General features: G+C 35.6%; 3 protein-coding genes across 5 annotated transcripts; 1 reads left to right on the top strand and 2 right to left on the bottom strand.

The window, feature by feature from the left end:
* Positions 1-62: 62 nt before the first annotated feature.
* On the bottom strand, positions 63-1793 carry LOC121740417 (general transcription factor IIF subunit 2). The gene is made up of 4 exons (XM_042133108.1): positions 1381-1793; positions 1080-1291; positions 485-610; positions 63-411 (listed from the first exon to the last, which is right to left on the bottom strand). The coding sequence occupies exons 1-4, from the start codon at positions 1685-1687 to the stop codon at positions 247-249; spliced, it is 810 nt and encodes a 269-aa protein (XP_041989042.1). The 5' UTR covers positions 1688-1793; the 3' UTR covers positions 63-246.
* Positions 1794-6001: 4208 nt separating this feature from the next.
* On the top strand, positions 6002-11588 carry LOC121727662 (TBC1 domain family member 25). The gene is made up of 7 exons (XM_042115627.1): positions 6002-6228; positions 6302-6507; positions 6647-6866; positions 7704-7885; positions 8435-8573; positions 8946-9076; positions 9219-11588. Exons 1-7 carry the CDS (start codon positions 6187-6189, stop codon positions 11494-11496), a joined length of 3198 nt encoding a protein of 1065 aa, XP_041971561.1. The 5' UTR covers positions 6002-6186; the 3' UTR covers positions 11497-11588.
* Positions 11589-13631: 2043 nt separating this feature from the next.
* LOC121728048 (growth hormone-inducible transmembrane protein-like) lies at positions 13632-18200 on the bottom strand. 3 transcript variants are annotated; one of them, XM_042116155.1, is made up of 8 exons: positions 18022-18200; positions 17636-17833; positions 17458-17563; positions 17031-17172; positions 16528-16703; positions 16186-16346; positions 15860-15992; positions 13632-13923 (listed from the first exon to the last, which is right to left on the bottom strand). In XM_042116155.1, the coding sequence occupies exons 2-8, from the start codon at positions 17823-17825 to the stop codon at positions 13836-13838; spliced, it is 996 nt and encodes a 331-aa protein (XP_041972089.1). In that variant the 5' UTR covers positions 17826-17833; positions 18022-18200; the 3' UTR covers positions 13632-13835. The 3 variants fall into 3 exon arrangements, with proteins under 3 accessions (XP_041972089.1, XP_041972081.1, XP_041972098.1); XM_042116147.1 differs by having other exon boundaries at positions 17636-17880; positions 18045-18200; XM_042116164.1 differs by lacking the exon at positions 18022-18200 and adding an exon at positions 17967-18012.
* Positions 18201-18300: the final 100 nt, after the last annotated feature.

The raw sequence follows: 18300 nt of genomic DNA, 5'->3' as shown, positions 1-18300 counted from the left end.
TTAGTGTTAAATTAAGCCAAATTATTATATGTGTAATATTATATAAAATAATGCAAGCAACATGTGTTTAATTGAATTTATTTACCAAAATTAACAGTCAATATGTATGAACCCAAAAGCCCATGAATATTAGTCTAGGTAAAAAGTCATTGTGAACTTATAATGTTGTAATATTGTCACTCTCATTATTACCATTTACTCAGACTGATGCAAGGGCCTCAGAGAATCAAAGTAAACACCTTTATACTAATCACTGTCTGAGCTATTTTGTTTTGTTTCAACTGGAGTTTCCTGTTTGTAATGTCTATACTCAGGTTTCAACTCCCACATGTTCTTGTGGGGATTCTTTAAGTTATAGTTGCACACCTCTTTCAATATCTCCTTTAGATATACAATAGGCTGTTTTGTTATCTGAAAATAAAATATGTCACAATCAAATTTAAGATGATGATATTAAAATCACATATTGAAAAAGTGCACATACCTTTTGCAGATCTTTAATATTGTAATACTGATGTTTCTCAAATGCTGCAAACAATACATTAAGAACAGCTTCTTTATCATCACGAGCCTTTTTGCCTTCAGCCTTTTTACGTTCCTGGTATTCAATCTAAAATTAAAGTTAATTATTTTTATTATAATAATGAAATAACAACGAAACGCAGTTGACCAATGCTTCACATAGACCTAATGGTGGCAGATCTTTGCAACATGAATTACATGATTGCCGTTTGCGACATTGCATTTGATGTGGGTTTATATTAGTGTTTAGCTACGAATAATAAAAACTAAGGAATCGTAACTCCCATACTATTACCATTTTAAATTTAGTTCCTTTTGATCTGTCATGTAACGTTAGCCTAGTACCGCTCAAGGTCACCTAAATATTGCAAATGTATTGAAATGTGTACCTGAGGTACACTTTTTTGACAAGTATCGTGGAGCATGTTTTTTGAGGAGTTACTTTTCCTTAGTTTTTATTATTCATAGGTGTTTAGTTTGATTTATGACATATTGCATATTGTGATGCCCATTGTCCGTGGTATTGGTAAACATTGACATGATCTCGTCATACTCACATTATGTTTGTGATCAGAAACTGGTTTGAAGTTTTGTACTATTCTGTCTAATTGTTGTACTTGTCTCTGCGGCATTGATGCCTTCCTTATGGATTCTGACTTTAACTTATAGTATATAGAATCAGCATAAGGTCTACATTCTAGCCTTTGTACTATACGCCCCTCCATGTACAGTTTTTCTGACTCTGGTACTACTGAATCAGTATTTGTTGCTGTAAGAAAGATTTAATGAGTTGTCAGTTACCTGCATAATTAGGTTGATCATAACAATGATAAAATTGTACGCTTATGAAATACTTACGCACTACGTGTGAGAAAACTCCTAAAGACTGTCGGGTCACATTGGATACATCAAGTCTATGCTCTTTTGGTATGCTCTGTTCGCCGGGGTCGTTTAAACATAAAACTGCTTCTGACAAAGAAAGTTGCACTTGTGCTCGCTGTCCAGGAACCCGAGATATTTTTAATTTGCCTACTTCTATATTACCAGTTGCTTTTTCCCATTTGTTTGCTATATACTTGGGAACTTTTACGAGCCATACTCCTCTTCCTGTGTTCGATAAGTCAAGCTCTCTGTCTACGTGCGGCGTTGTATTTGTAGAAGTCATATTATTATAGTAGAAAAATATGGTACGGTAAAACAAGTCACACAAATTGGAATTTACAATTTTTTTCAATTTTTTTTTACTGCAAAGACAGTTTAATTTACGTAGTACGTACCACATTGACAATTGTCAAAGTCAAATGATTTTGACAATTTGTAAACTGTCAGTTGTCCTTTTTTTTTCTAATTAAAGCACTTCGGCTATAAAACCATGGCCAGTGTCGGTAAATAGCGGGAAACAATGTTCTAGAGTCTAGAACATAAATAAATCTATATATATAAAAATCAATTGCTGTTCGTTAGTCTCGCTAAAACTCGAGAACGGCTGAACGGATTTATCTTATCTTGGTCTTGAATTATTCGTGGAGGTCTAGGGAAGGTTTAAAAGGTGAGAAAAATTTTGGATGTGTGGCGGTACCCACAAATCGCCTAATATTCCTGCATCGCGCTATTGAAGTTTTCTGAGCGCGTCGGTATATATACGACAGCTGAAATGAATCACGTGGGCTTCGGCCTGACCGAGCATAACACCTCGCTCGGTCGGAAGATCTTCCTTTAGCGTCGCCACGCATTATCCCACAGTTGTATAGATGCATGGATGTATATGTAGATGTATGGATGTTTGTTACTCTTTCACGCAAAAACTACTGAACGGATTTTAATGAAACTTTACAATAATATAGCTTAAACATCATAATAACACATAGGCTACAATTTTAACCGACTTTCAAAATGGGGGAGGTGTTATGTTCGTTTTCTTATGTTCAACGATTACTCCGTCGTTTGTTAACCGATTTTCAAAATTTTTCTTTTGGGTATCATCATAAATATAGGGTATCATCCCAATTCGGTATTATATTCACAAAAGTGGTGATCTGATGAAGGATCCATAAGTAAACGAGGGAACTCCTCAAAAATTATAGGGAAATATGTGGTAACTTCGGTTTCGTGAGAAGTATTCTAAGCATATGCTACCAACAAGTAAGATTTTGAACCGAGGTATACCTGGTATACCGTGGTTCGGAAGGTGCTGAGAGAACTCCTGATTCTTTATAGATACAAGTTTGGGAGTTTCGGCGTTGTTTTAAGAACGGAAAGCATATGCTTCTATGCAAATTACATTCATCATCAACATCGTCATCATCATCACTACCATATTATACCATGTTATTGGTAAGTACTTTTCATAGTCTTTTAGATCGAGACTCGAGTTTGTCAAGCGATAATTTAAAAAAATCTATACCTACCTAATATTATAAACCTGAAGAGTATGTTTGCTTGAACGGAATCGGAGGAACTACAGATCCGATTTAAAAACTTATTTCAGTGTTAGATAGCTCATTTATCGAGTAAGAACTAAGACTATAGGCTAAGACTAATACGACCGAAGAAACTCAGGAAAATGTGGGAAAAACGGGGGAAATATTAGAAATTACGAACTACTGGAGCAATTTTTATGGCAATATTTGGCACAGATATAGAGTAGACCAAGTGAAGGGAGTAGGGACATAAGAGCTATTTTTATGGGAAAATGTACGGTTTCCGTAAAATTCCTAATTTACGCGGGCGAAGCCGCGCGGGACATCTAGTAAATAAATAAAAAACTCTTTATTCAAACAAACAAAACAGATCAATTTACACACGTTACAAAAACAGAAATAGTTTGAATTGGCGGCCTTACTGCTGGAAGCAGTCTCTACCAGGCAACCATAAAATATAACTAAAAATATTTAAAATAAAAATAAGATAAGATACTATTAGTTTAAAAATAAATAAATATAATACACAAATAAATATAATAGATACTTTATACCGAATAAAATAAATACATATAAGTAATATAATAATATGAATCGAAGAAGAGGATAAATCGTAAGGGTTTAAGAGTTTGCAGCTAAATCTAAGTAATATTGTTTGAGTCTTTTTTTTAAATTATCAATAGATTTGGACTTATGTATGCTTTCGGGTAAAGAATTCCACAGACGAATAGCAGAGACGGTGAAGGAAGAGTCATAGAAGTTAGTGTTGTGGGAAGGGAAGGCAAGAGTTAATTTATTGGCTGAGCGAAGTGTAGGATGCTTGTGTCCAAGAAAGGTAAAGTTTTGTTTGAGGTAAGCAGGAGTTTTGGGATTAAATAGAATATTAAAAAGAAGATGAAGAATATGTGTATTCCGACGCAACTTAACAGGTAGCCACTTTAGCTCTGTCCGGTAGTTAGATATGTGATCGTATTTTCTCAGACCAAAGATGAATCGGATGCAAAGATTTTGCAGGCGTTCAAGGGAAGAAAGAAGTTGATCATTTAGATCACTGTAGCAGACATCTGCGTAATCTAGGATGGGAAAGAGTAGAGCGTGAACTAATGAGATTTTGGTTGATACAGGAAGGAAGTAACATTGTCTTGTCTAGAATCTAGACTCTAGTTACTAGTCTAGAGTCTAGTATAGCACAATTTTTTGCATCGTTTTCATAATAATATTATATCGTCAGGTCTAAAGTCTAGGCAAAGTCCAAATACAAGTCAATACAGCCAAGAAGTCAAGTCGGTCGATTCCTCCTTTACCAGCAACGCCCATTAACACATTCATTTAAAGCCTTGGTCAGAACAGGAATCTATAATCTGTGTACTGTACAATGCCGAACCAAGTCAACCTGTGGAGTCAAGTGTGGCCGTGGACCGTGGTGAATGTACTACAAAGCAAGCCATTGAGGTGTGGCCTGTGGGCTGTGACTTGTGAGTGGATGTCGTAATAAAAAAATGGACAGGAACAACTGACGAGTTTTGCCGGGAATGTGAAAGAGTGGTGTTGTGTTTTTTGTATTATTTTCCTAAAATTGTGTTAACTGGGTTTTTAATGTGTAATATTGATAGGATATTAACCATTAGTTATTCGCTATCGTGCACAAGTGCAGTAGGAAAGTGATGCAATATCCAGAAACGTGCTATTTTGTATTCCAAAACTCCATCGAAAGTTTTAGTAAAGCGTCTACCACTTTACTGAATCGACCGACTTAACTTCTTGACTGTATTGACTTTTACTTAGGTTGAGTTGCACCAGAAGCGTGGTTAAAGTTAAAGTTATGGTTATTGTTAAGGGCCCCCGAGACGGTCAAACGGTTTGATTCAAACACGTAAATTTTAGTTTGACTCAAACCATTTTGATCGTTTACAAAGTTAGTTTGAACGGTTTGTCAAACATTTCGTATTTGAAGCTCGTTTGATGAAATTTCATATTTTTGTTGTGTTTGATGCGCCGTTTGATCGTGTTCCGATGTGTTTGAACAAACTCGGCTTAGTTTAATACTGGATTTTGAAGTTTGAGAGCATCTTGTCTACATCACACACGTCTAATTATGGCGGCGTAGGCGTACCGAACCAAATGCGCAATGCCATATTTTGACAACCGTTCAAATCGACATCTAACGGTTTCATAAAACACGTAAGGTTTGAATCAAACCGTTTGATCGTCTCGGGGGCCCTTAAATTTAATTTTAATTTTGACCGGAGAAATTGACAGATGACAGCTGGTCCAACATTATAAATGTATATGGGTTGGGGCGCTGCTGGTAAAGGAGAACTGTCAAAAATTGCGTTTTTGTATGATGACAGCGTTAGTTCCTTTTTTCGCCACGTGCATTTAATACCTTGTCGAGCTCTATGGTTATGGTTAAATTGGCATTTTGTTGGCATCCATTTTTAACTTTAACCAAAGATTTGACATTTTGCATTGTAGTTAAAGTTACAGTTATAGTTAGTTGGTGCAACCCAAACTTAGACTTTGACTAGACTTTAGACCACAATATAGAAAAACGATGCTGATCAAAATTGTATTATTATAGAATATTGTTTTCCCGCCATAATATACTCGACACTGGCCATGATTATATCATAAAGTTAATATACCTAGCGGAATAGAGCAACAATCTCGAGCTGTTAAACGAAACCGAAATTGATTTACGTCTGGTGTGAAAATTTGTTTACGTATACACTTACACAAGAATCTTTCTAAGAGATTAAATTGTCAACGTGCCGATAAGTGCCGATAGGACGTCAAAAAGATGAAAAAAAAATTGGTTCTGCTGTCATATATCACACGTCTCTTTTTACCACGCAGTATTACTGATAGTGACATCTCGCTTGCTCAGGCCTTTGTTTCTCTATTGTATAGCCTGTATACTATTAACTTTATGGGTTAAATAGGCGAAGTGCCATAATGAAAAAAAAGGATGTAAAAATGTTGGTCTATTGATGGGTCTATTGCATAGACAATGTCTATTGTGAATAATTGTCAGCTGTCAGATGTTTGCAAACTGCAAAGTCAAAACTCAAAAGTGCTGTTTTCATCTTACGACTTTTCGAATCGGAGGCGAGAAATGTTATAAAAATCTGTTTATGAATTCCATTATTTTAAGGTTCTATTTATTTATATTAAAATGTAAGACTTACACCTATAGACCGAGATAAGTATTAAAGTCGTACTAGTCATATTATGCATATAAATCATGTTTGGATACAGCAAAGAAGCAGTAAGAGTTAAAGTCAAGGTTTGTATTGTGTAAATATCTATATAACAATTTTTAATATTGAAGGTAATAACTATTATATTTAATATTTCAGAAATGCGAAGGTAAACTTCAACCGGAACTTCGCAAGTTTTCTGTTGACCCACAAATTACTTCATTAGAAGTATTGCAAAGTATTTTGATCAAGGCTTTTGATATCAAATCGGATTTCACTCTATCTTATAGAACCGTTGATGACTATGGACAGGAGGTTTATTTACCGCTATTGTCTGATTGGGACTTGGATGCTGCTTTTCTCAAGTAAGTATTGCAAAATGGGAAACTAAAGTGAGTTTTAGAATATTTTAATTTGTTCTAAAAACATTGAACTTTTATAAATAAGAAGTATGTTACAAGGTTTTTGTTGTGTATCCTAATTTTTTTCTATTAACTCTTACAGATCTCATAATATAGCACTAAACCAAAAAGTAGAACCATGTGTTCAGTTAAAAGTGGATATGAAGCCTTTTGCAGAGGCATCAGAGGACTGGGAACCACCTACTTTAACAGAAACCCCAACTGTAAACCAAACCACCAGAGAACAACCGGTTGTCCATCAACCAACTACATCAGAAAAAGTAGAATCACAAACTGGCTTTCAAGGATTGATCATGAACCAGGTAAAAAGCAATTATTTTACTAATTTAAATAAAATACCTTAACAGCCCTCAAAATTGCTCTTAATGTCTACCTGGAAGATTATTCATGGAAATTATCCCATTCAAGGCAGATTCACAAACACTACGAAGTTTTTGGCCAAAGCTTACTCAGGGATATTGCCAAAGATTAGCAGATTTTAAATAAAATTTATGTTATATATAATATTATATTATAACAGTAAAAAAACCAAAATGTTTTTTTTAACTTATGTATTTTTTTTTTGTTATGAGCCTTCAAAGTCAGAACTTCAAACTTTTTTCAATAAAATTTGTCAATATTTGTAAGTATATCATTTGATAAGTTATGCAATTTAAAACTATCTTTTTTATGAAAGCACTTTCATAAACGCAATTTAACATAACTATCAAACAAAGTCTTCCCTCAATTCATACAAACTAGCAAAGCGTGATGTCATAGTGTGCTGACATTTTGTATGGAGCGTTTTGGGAGAGTTTATTTTGTGTGACTTTCGAATTGTGATGTCTTGAAGAGTTTTTAAAATATCTGAATAGTCATTCTTTCACCAATGTTTCTATTTTTGAGAGTTCCTTTAACCCGTCGATCGTGGAAAAATGAGACACAATAGAATTTCTGTTGTGTCTCGGTCACCGGTGACCGTATGGGGCTTGATGAATTAATTACCAATAAGAAAAAAACATAGGGAACTAACCTATTGTTTATTGGCTATAATGCTGCATGTAAATTGGCCTAAATATTATTCCAGTTAAATAATTAATTATAACTAAGGCCCAGGTCAGCTATGTATGTGTGTTTGTACTATGGCATTTTGTTTCAAGGTTGAAAAAACATTTAACATGGTAACTCGAGCACTAAATTTGTATGAAGATCCAAACACTCCTCCTCGACCACCACTAAGCGATATTGAGTTCCGTGCTTTCCTTGATGCTGTTGGACAAATAAATAATACAACAAAGCTAAGAGAAGTTATTTACTGTGGAGGAATTGAACCAAGTTTACGGTGAGTTACAACATTTCCTTACTAGAAGTGTAGTGCACAATAATGTTCAGTATACAAATTACTCGTGTAATAACACATTTAATACTCCTGCAAAGTTCACAAATAACAATTTGTCAAAGTGTTCTCTGTAAATATTTGATTGTGGTTTGTTATCATTTGACTTACATAATATTTGACAACCAATGATAATGAACCACAAAAAGAATAATTAGATAATGTACAAAAACAAAACCCGAAAAACATCCGCAATTAGCGAGAAAGTTTCAATTTTACTTGTCAGGCGCGGTCACAGGGGACATGACCCCCCCCCCCCCCAAATCTAAGGTATCCCCTAACCACCACTTTGTCCAACCTTAGACAGCTGTTGTGAACCTAGAACCGTTCGAGGGCGCAGATAAAAAAAAATAGTGTAGTGAGTACTGAGTGACCCCCCCACCCCAAAATTTCAGGCTGCAACCACGCCTGTTACTTGTAGACATACATAATATTAATAACAATTAAATATAAATTGTTATAACTCAAAATTAACAATTGTATTTACAATTACAGGAAAGTTGTATGGAAACATATTTTGAATGTATACCCTGATGGTATGACTGGTAAAGAAAGAATGGATTATATTAAAAAGAAAGCCAACGAATATTATGTGTTAAGAGCAAAGTGGAAGGACTGCATACAGAAAGGAAAGGTCTGTTTATCCAATTATCCCAATCAATTAAAATCTTTTTTAAATATATGATTGTTATGATAATATGATTATTCATTGGAATTATAATAAATGAATAGCTCAAGAATAACTTAAAGCATTCTTAACATTCTTGTGTCCAATATTTTCTTATTTTTTCTTCTCTTCTTTGGTTCAAATATTTTTAGATTCATTGGTATTATAAATTATTTTTATAAAACTTAGGGCCTGTTTGACCACTTCCTGATAAGGCTATCCACCAATTAACTTGACAGATCAAGTATGGAGAATCTGTCAAAAAAGTTGTGAATAGCCTATTAGGCACTTTATCAGAAAGTGGTGAAACAGGCCCTTATTGCGAGAAATTATTTTTAGGTCAATGCAGATTTGGCCTATGTTACAAGTATGGTACGCAAAGATGTGCTCCGAACTGACAGGCATCATAATTTCTATGCTGGAAGTGATGATAACCAGAACATAGCCTCACTTTTTAACATTCTTACAACGTGAGTTATTTTAGAAATTAATAAATATATTTATATATTATTATTGAGCTACAGTATAACTACTATTAATTTATGTTATTTTAACCTTTATATTCAAATTAATTTAATAAACTTGCATTTAAAACAGTAATAATGTTTACAGGTATGCCATATACCATCCAACAGTGAGCTACTGTCAAGGTATGTCAGACTTAGCCTCTCCGCTGCTCGTGACGATGGGTGACGAGGCCCACGCCTACATCTGTCTCTGCGCACTGATGACGCGCCTCCACCCCAACTTTCTTCTAGACGGTGAAGCTATGACACAGAAATTTACGCATTTAACCGAATCCCTTCAGGTCTACGATCCCGATTTTTATAATTACCTCAAATCCCAGCAGGCGGACGATCTCCTATTCTGTTATAGATGGTTGCTCCTGGAGATGAAAAGAGAATTCGCTTTCGACGACGCTCTCCGAATGCTCGAAGTACTTTGGGCTTCCTTGCCCCAGAAAGCGCCTACTGTCGAGCTCATGCTAAAGGAGAAGGAATTCGACCCCGACATCGGCGTCAGCATCGACCCGCCTCCCCTGAGCCCCCTGATCAAAGCGCCCCGGGAAAACGCCTACACCAAAGTGTGCGCGATAAGGAGGCAGAGCTCGAGTTTCAGTATAGCTAACATGAAAGCGCCCAAGCTCGTCACGATCAAGCAGACCAACCACAGCTTAGACGAGAACACAGTCAGAAAAACGCTCAACAACGCGTCCCTTAAAAATGCGAAGGAATTTCAGAGCTTAGATGATGCTATGTTGAGACATCACAGGAGCATCAAAGACGATAAATTAGAAAACCATAAGGACAAAGATGTTAAAGCGAAGAGAAATATGACGAGTGTACCCGAAGATAGAAAAGTTGTCGAAAGTGAGGAGCCGGCTTCTACCGGTTGGTCGAGCACCGGCAACCTAACAAACGGGACGGCGCACGCGGACAACAAGGACGTGCCGCTCGGTAGTCAGATAAGACTTCTGAGAGACAAAATACAAGTTCACAATAGTAGGTTCTTCTCCTCCTTAGATAAATTGGACTCGTCCGGTGGTGATGGAAACGCACCAAAAGTTAAAATGATAAAAAACCTCAATGAATTTTTGAATTTCGCGACCGGTAGCGGTAGCAAATCGAATATCAAACACGATAAATTGCAAAGAACTTACTCGGCGATAGAACACAACCGCACCGACGAGTGTCCCAAAATAACAGTCAACAAAACGTCATACGACGAGAACGACATCGTAGAACCGAAATACAAAACACCGCTACTGAAAAATATTATAAACAAAACTAGTCTAGAAATCAACGACGGCAGCAGTCCCGACGACTCGCAGGAGTACTATCCGATGACGACCTCCATGACCAGGGAGCTGAGACTCGAATTAGAACATTTGGACCGACAAGTGTTTGGAAATTCTTACGTGAACAGATGCAGCGTGACGTGCGATTCCCCCTCAGACTCCACCAGCACCGAGGAGAGACCTCCGGACTGTGATCGTACCGCCAAACGGGACACACCGGCCGACGCCTTGGAGCTTGAGACGGAGGTGAAAGTAGTGGGACTGGTAAAAAAGTCCCCGCTACTCGAGACCATAAGATCGAACGCTAGAAGTGCCGAGGACATTTACCTCTGGGAAAATCCCTTGCATCGTAACACCCCCACGACTCGAACCACCGCCAGCTGTCCTCAGACGCCGGACGAACAGGCGGAATTGGATTTTGACATCGACACCGGCGAAATATTCGAGGAGCATTCGGGAAAGAAATCGATAACTCCGATAAGGCTGCTGAGAAAAAATTTCTCGTTGGATACGACCCACGTATCTAAAGGTAACCACCAATCGGAAACGCAGTCCAGTGATTCCGACTCCTCGGAAAAGGGGCCGGCGGGAGTCGAGAGCGATCGCAAAAGTAATCACAAAGACGAAAGCGGTTCCAAGTCACACAAGTTTTTCTCCAACATGTCTCAGGAACTAGAAAATGCGAAAAGAAACTGTGAATCCTTACTCAATGTAAAGCAACCGAATCTCCATAGTGTGGCTTCCACGATAAACAATTTTCAGAAGAAATATGAGGCACTCAAACCCCCTTCCCACAAAATTGCGAGTGTGTCCGTGAGTAGCGACAATTCGACTAGGAGTAATATCGGCACTCTTCCTGCACCGACGGTCTTTGGGGGCGGCAATCCGTTCCTGATGTACTTATGTTTGACAGTATTGTTGCAGCACCGAGATTATATCATGCGCAATCGCATGGACTACAACGAGTTAGCTATGCACTTCGATAAGATGGTCAGGAAGCACAACGTTAACAGGGTCCTCAATCAGGCGCGGCAAATGTACGCTCTCTACTTGAAACAACAAGCTAATAAGACTGGAGATGTTAGTACTTAGGTCTACATTAGAAATTAATTAGGAACTAAAGTACAGTATTTTTGCTCATACCACTTTATTTTATGAATAATAGAAGTATTGCAATGTTTATAAGGTTTGGTTAAATCAATTCAGGATATTTTGGGGCATGGGATCATCTACTTATAATAAGACTTTTCTAGGCATAAAAATAATAATCAAGAAAAAAATCTTTGGGCATTGAGTTGAGAAAATATATTTTTTAGTTTATATTTGACAATAACTTTTCGGCTTAAAAGGCTACTTGACCTACTTTTTTTCTTTATGCTAATAGCTTCATAATCATTCATTTTCACAAAAAAAAATAATATTTTAATATTTTACACAGTAGAAACCCATGAAAATGTTGATTGAAAAATATGCCTTATAAATGGCGCCGAAAACACTGTCCGCCATAGTGTAACGTCATACGTTTTGTATTTTAAACTCTTTTATATTTAACATTTTTTTATGTGCTAAATGTACGAGTCTAAAAGTGCCCAAAAATTATAAAAGAATTAAATAAGAAATTAGAAATCATTTGTAATGTTGAAAACTTTTGGAGAAAAGTTTTGGCCATTTCATTTCCCGTCTACAATAAATGGAGATAATATATAAAACTGATGCTTTATTTGAATTATTCAAGAAAATACATTTTACAAATCCTTTCTTGGCTTATTCTAATTATTTATGTACAAATAAACTTACATATAACGAGCACGATAAATAAAAGATATTAAATTACGAGTGTGATGACGTCACATCCAAGTCGGAAGTACCGCAAAAGTGTTTTCGTCAGTACAAATCCTATTTTCAAATCGACTTTATTTATCAATAATAAGCTTTTATTTGATTATAAGGGTGAAATACGATTTCCTAGGCCAAGTTCTACTAGAAATATGCATTTGTTCAATGAAATTGAATATAGGTCAAGTAGCCTAATGTCTACAAAATGTCTTCACAAGAAGATAAAAAAATAGATTCTCAAAATATCCTTAATTTATTTTACTATACCTTTATTTGAATCATTATGTTATTCTAATATGCATTGCAATTAATTTTCGGGTGAGCTTATACGTGATGTTAAAATATGAGCCTTATAAGTTATAGTCCTTAGTTAAGAGTAGAAATTTTTGCGATGCATATTATTCAAATATTAAATTAGCCATTAAGTAAAGGCCTGTAAAAGTAATTAATTATATTGTAAATTATTAATCTATTCAAAAGTCAAATTCAATGTGATTTGTTTTAACGCGCAAAAAGAAATATTTTCAGCAAGTTGCTTATTGCGGTTTGTATACCTTACTTTAAAGCCTCGAAATTGTGATATTATTTTTAATTTATCTATGTTATATCGTACCTATGCGCATTTTATTTATGTCCTTTTAAGTTAAACATTTACTTATTTACAAGTTTGGTTTTTACTTTCTTTTTATCAAGTTGTCGACGATTAATTCTTTGAAATATTTGTTACTATATCTTTAAAAAAATAATATTTCTTATGCATTTCTGAAAACATTCCAGTTTTAAAGACAGTATCTTGGGCTTACATTTACCAAAGTTGTAAGAATACAATAAGTATTATAATGAATTGTATCATGTAATCATTACTATCCTAAGGGCCTGTTTCACCACTTCCTGATAAAGAAAAAGTTGTGGATAGCCATCCACAACTTTTTTGACATATTCTCCATACTCTGTCTGTCTAGTCAAGTGGTCAATCTGTCAAGTTAAGTGGTGGGTAGTTTATCCAGCACTTGTCAGAAAGTGGTGAAACAGGCCCTAAATAACTTAAATCCTGAAATGTAAATAAATCATTCTTGATCCTATTTATTTTTAATTATATCCAAAGTGCAAACACAAATAGTGATTTCTTTTTGCTTAACAGTCTCCCAAAAATAAACGTTACATTCTAGGAAAGCCTTGATGAATATCCACAAACACAGTAAACTGTAATCCAATTATATCTAGTAACTAGGTATTTTTATTTATCACTACAATAATATCAACTCCTCAATGTATAAACGGCATTGCTTGTTTTTTTGCTTGCTGTTGGCTTGTGTAAAATTGTTACCAACTCATAACTATATTTCTATCAAAAGGACACAAAATATGATGTCAAATAAAAAACTATGTGATAATTACTTCGATAATTTTATTTTGAAATCATTAGAACCACAAAAACTTAACAGTATCCATAATATCACATGCCGACTCGGGGATCGCGAAGAATATTAACATTAAAACTAGTATTAGATTACTACTCTAATTTAGTGTGAGCTAAATAATTTATTCATAGTTTCATAAATTATTGTTGGAAACATATCTAAGCTAGTAGGTATTTATTTTCTTCTATTACCACCAGCACCAGACAGGATCATGGCTATGCGCATAAAGATGTTGAGGACGTCCAGATATACTGAGATGGCACTGTAAAAGGGAATTGACAAAGATTTTGATAATAAATCTTAAAAAATAGGATTTCCAAAAGCTAAACAAAGTCTTTATAGATCGATATCACATTTTGCGATTTGACAACTACTTTTGCATTTATAATAATCAGTTAGGGGGCGTCCACAAATTACGTGAGGTGTTTTTTAGATTTTCTGACCTGCCGCGTCCCACTCTAACAAACGTGACACGACGTTGCTAGAACAGGACGCGGCATTCTCGTTCGATTGTTTGAGTCTCAAAACGGTTTCGTAGTAGGCCTCCTGGTACCAACTCGGAACCGGATCAATCGGAACAAATACCCCATACAACAAAACAAAAATTTTGAAAATCGGTTCACAAGTGGCGAAGTAATCGTTGAACACACTTTAAAAAAATATCCACAGCCGAACGTATAACCTTCTCCTTTTTGGAAGTCGGTTAAAAAACTTAACAACGAACTTCTTTAAATGTATCTACGAACGTATAATTTACATCGAAAACCCAGATCTATTTAATATACTCATTTTTTTTACTTTGAAACCTACAAAAGGTTTGCAACATCTGACAAAAAAAATCGCTTACCTGCTATTTAGGTTAAAACTTAGTAAAACTACTCGAAATCAACTTAAAACAACGTAGCCTTCCGTTAACATCAATGGTTTGGGTTCAATTAAATAAATAAAGTTAATTAACACGTAAAAACCAAGAAAAACAATAAACCTTTTTGAACGTGGCGGGTGACACGGTAGCCGTGTCATCTACTGCTATGGCGTATGACACGGCTCACGTGTCACGAGAAAATTGTATGCCGCCACGACTGAAAGTCTTCAAAAAGGTGCGCCGTATTGAATCGGTTATTTTTTTTGGGAATTATTGTACATAGAATAAAAGAAAGTCAGCCAAAAGTGAGTAGGACTCGCGCACGAACGGCACGAAGAAGCAACCCTTAATCAGGGTGAACGAAGCAAGCCCTAGTATATTCAACAACCTGAAAATTTAGTGGTAACTAGATGACGCCCGCAACTCCGTTGCGCAAAAATTAGTTTATCGCGTGGGAACCGTACAACCATTTCCAGATAATTTTTCCAGGATAAAAAGTATCCTATGTCCTTACCCGGGACTCAAAGTATCTCTGTACCAAATTTCAGCCCAATCGGCTCAGCCGTTTAGGCGTGAAGAGGTAACAGACAGACAGACACATTTTCCCATTTATAATATTAGTATGGATATGGTTTTTTTTTGTAACAATGAGAAAAAAATTATGTGAGATTTGCCGATCCCCCCCCCCCCCCTCTTCCCAACGTAAGATTAGATGAGGCCCCCTCCCCCTCTTAAACACCTCACGTAATTTATTGACACCCCCATACTACTAAGGGGGATATTAGATTATCATATATATTGGCTCCGAGATCATTGAGTCAATGATATTGGATAATGTAATATAGACATATGATTCATTTCTTCCTTGATCTATATTTTTGACATTTGCTGAGAGATTGGATCCAATACGGTCATAGAAATAGGTGTTGCCAGTTATTTAATATAAAAAAGAGTTTTTAATTTCTTGTTCGTTAATGTGTTTCAAATAATGTAATATAATTATTTTTCTAATTATATACTTGGATAATCTTGCTGAAAAAAGACCAAGTCTTTTGACAAATCAAATTCTCTGAGATCTAGTAACCCTGACGTCAATACCTGTCAGCGTTAGCGCTCTCCATTGGCTATTGAAACCACATATGACGTAAAATAGGATCAATGAAATATGATAATGTAATATGCAGATATGATCAAATGATCATATATATTGGATCCTATATATGATCATAGAAATGATCCAATATAAATGATAATGTAATACTCCCCTTAAAGTGCAGCTTGCCATGTAGTTTGCTTTCTATAAATATAATTTTACTATTTAAAAAATACTCACGAGTTGATTGGGTCGTAAGGTTGGAATCCATACATTGGGTGGGTTTCTGCCCTCTTGATAATTGATTGGGTGTCATACAGTAAGAACCCGCCAAACACTATGAGGCCACCATACAAACTAAGAGAGTATAAACCTGAAAAATTAAAATATGTATTATTATAATTATCTACAAGAGTGTTTCATAAAAAACAAACTCAAGATAAAAAAAATATTGTGGATATTATGCTTAAAAATTATGACTTTATAGTATTATACCTATGAGGTTGCATTGGCATCAACATTTATAGTACTCAAATCATTGTAAAAATTTAGTTTTCTTTACATACCTGCACCGAGAGCAGATGTAGGAGGCAAAAACATTCCAGCGAGCGACGCCGCGAACACCGCACCGAGACCCATGGCCAGTGGAGCCCGCATGTTCAGGAACTCACCAGATGGGGCACAAACCGCTATTGTGCTCAGTCCACCAACAACTCCTGCGGTGTACCTGTAAATTATTACAAATTAACCTTTCAATCAATATTATTACAATCATCATTGAAATATTATAAGTTTTGAGTGTTCTTCAATTCAGAATAATTAAAAAAATGCATGTGAAATATTACAGAAAGTCATTATATTCATAATACATAATTAAATACCTAATATAAAAAATTCAAAATATTTACCATGCTGCCCGCATCAGAATTGGGCCCCCAAGGAAGCAGATGGGGGCAATGACAGCTCCCATGATACCGGTGTGCAACATCCAAGCAAGTTGCTTTCCTCCAAAGCCTGGCTTATATTCCATCCCACGGACTACCATTCCAGATCCAATCATTAATGCCATTGTTGCAATGATGGACTAAAAATAACAAATAAATATAATAAATAAAAAATAGTAAGTTTTCTTATATTATATGTTATCTGAAATGTGAGTAATGAGTGTATTTAGTAGGTGTACCAGTATGTACTATCAGAGAAATAGATAATTGTGTTGGGTTTTGTCTAAATGGCAGATCACAATTAATATTGGGTTGACATAATCTATTAACACCTCCATCATGGGTATCCCAGACACAATAGATTTTTAATTGTCATGCGGCAGCCAGCTGCCGCTTGGGGATTGATGGGTTAAAGTTAGGTTTACCATCTGTCTATAAATCTATTTCTGTAGTTGTACAAAACTTACCATCCATCCGTTTCTAGCAACTAGGTTAAGAAGAGCTGGAGTCCTAAATACTGTGATAGCGCTGCCTGCAGTCAACACAAGTGAACCAGCAATGTATCCATATGTGGCTTTAATGCGATCCTTTACATATTGTGGCCATAGACTGAAATTTTAACATAATAATCTGAATAACTAAATGCTCATTACATAATAATTTTATTATAATTAGGTACTACTAAAAGTACATTCTGCTTGTATTTCCCATACAGCTATTATGTAAGTTTGGCACCATAGTGTTAAGAATGAGTCATCAAAATGTTTCCTATGATTATCGTAGAACAGATAAGCAAACAATAAACACAAACAACATTCAATATGTCTGCTACCAAGTAGTTCCAAGTATGATCTTAAAAGACTTTAACTACAAGACATTAAGATTTATACATACTGTGCTTCTTGCAATGTGCCGGGTTTCACTCCTGAGCCGTAGTAGCAAAGGGCTACTAAGCCCACAGCAGATGCTCCTGCCAATGCTCCTTTTCCCAAACTGAATGCTGAAAATTAAATAAAACGATGAGAGAATTTAAAATAATTTAAAAATAGATTATAATAGCGTATTTTAATACCATTAGGTCCAGCTGGGGCCATAAGTTTTTCCCACAGTGTTGGTTGAGTTCTTGTAGCCACTCTAGAGCGAGGTTCACGGGCGTAGTTTCGTACCACATAGTTTTTAGGCACGAATCTTTGTGGGACGGGGGTCTTGAGAGTGTGCGTAACATTTAACGCCGAACGGACGACGCACATTCGCGACAACATGATGCAATCTGCACAATATAATTGCATAATTTTAAAAGAAATTGCTTTTAATTAATTGCATTAAATAAAGGAAAAAGATCTATCATGCATAATCAGAGTAAATTATAAAGAAAAAGCTTAAATTATGTAAAATGTAAGTACATGTAAATGATTCACTTGGAAATTGGATTGGTTAAGAAATTCTCAATTTCTTAACTGTGAATTATTGTGATCTTGATGAAATGTAAAACTTTCTCTGGTTTTGTTTCGGAAACTGTTAAGGTTCGTTGAGTCTTCTAATTCTGTATAATTTCAATGATTTCAGATTATATTTCTTGAATTTTCGAGTTGTGTATTGATTGCGAATTGCGATTTTCTAGAAAATAACTGACGTCTGACGAGTGACGGCTGCAGCCTAACTGACACCACACTGACACTGACAAAGACGTTTGACAGTTTTTTTCTTATAATGGCACTTCGGCTGTATAACCATGGC

This window comes from Aricia agestis, chromosome 1, assembly GCF_905147365.1.
Source record: "Aricia agestis chromosome 1, ilAriAges1.1, whole genome shotgun sequence".
NCBI lineage: Eukaryota > Metazoa > Arthropoda > Insecta > Lepidoptera > Lycaenidae > Aricia > Aricia agestis.
Note: the sequence above shows the minus strand (reverse complement) of the source record. Positions and strands in the feature narration are given on the sequence as shown.

Excerpts from the sequence above, each read along its gene's own strand:
- LOC121740417 (XM_042133108.1), bottom strand. The coding sequence starts at position 1,687 with ATGACTTCTACAAATACAACGCCGCACGTAGACAGAGAGCTTGACTTA. Across the intron at positions 611-1,079 it reads TTTCTGATCACAAACATAAT|ATTGAATACCAGGAACGTAA; the intron begins GTGAGTATGACG and ends CTTTAATTTTAG. Across the intron at positions 412-484 it reads ATATTAAAGATCTGCAAAAG|ATAACAAAACAGCCTATTGT; the intron begins GTATGTGCACTT and ends TTTTATTTTCAG.
- LOC121727662 (XM_042115627.1), top strand. The coding sequence starts at position 6,187 with ATGTTTGGATACAGCAAAGAAGCAGTAAGAGTTAAAGTCAAG. Across the intron at positions 6,229-6,301 it reads CAGTAAGAGTTAAAGTCAAG|AAATGCGAAGGTAAACTTCA; the intron begins GTTTGTATTGTG and ends TTAATATTTCAG. Across the intron at positions 7,886-8,434 it reads GGAATTGAACCAAGTTTACG|GAAAGTTGTATGGAAACATA; the intron begins GTGAGTTACAAC and ends TTACAATTACAG.
- LOC121728048 (XM_042116147.1), bottom strand. The coding sequence starts at position 17,852 with ATGCAATTATATTGTGCAGATTGCATCATGTTGTCGCGAATGTGCGTC. Across the intron at positions 17,173-17,457 it reads GGCACATTGCAAGAAGCACA|TCTATGGCCACAATATGTAA; the intron begins GTATGTATAAAT and ends TTAAAATTTCAG. Across the intron at positions 13,924-15,859 it reads CCTTACGACCCAATCAACTC|TGCCATCTCAGTATATCTGG; the intron begins GTGAGTATTTTT and ends TCCCTTTTACAG.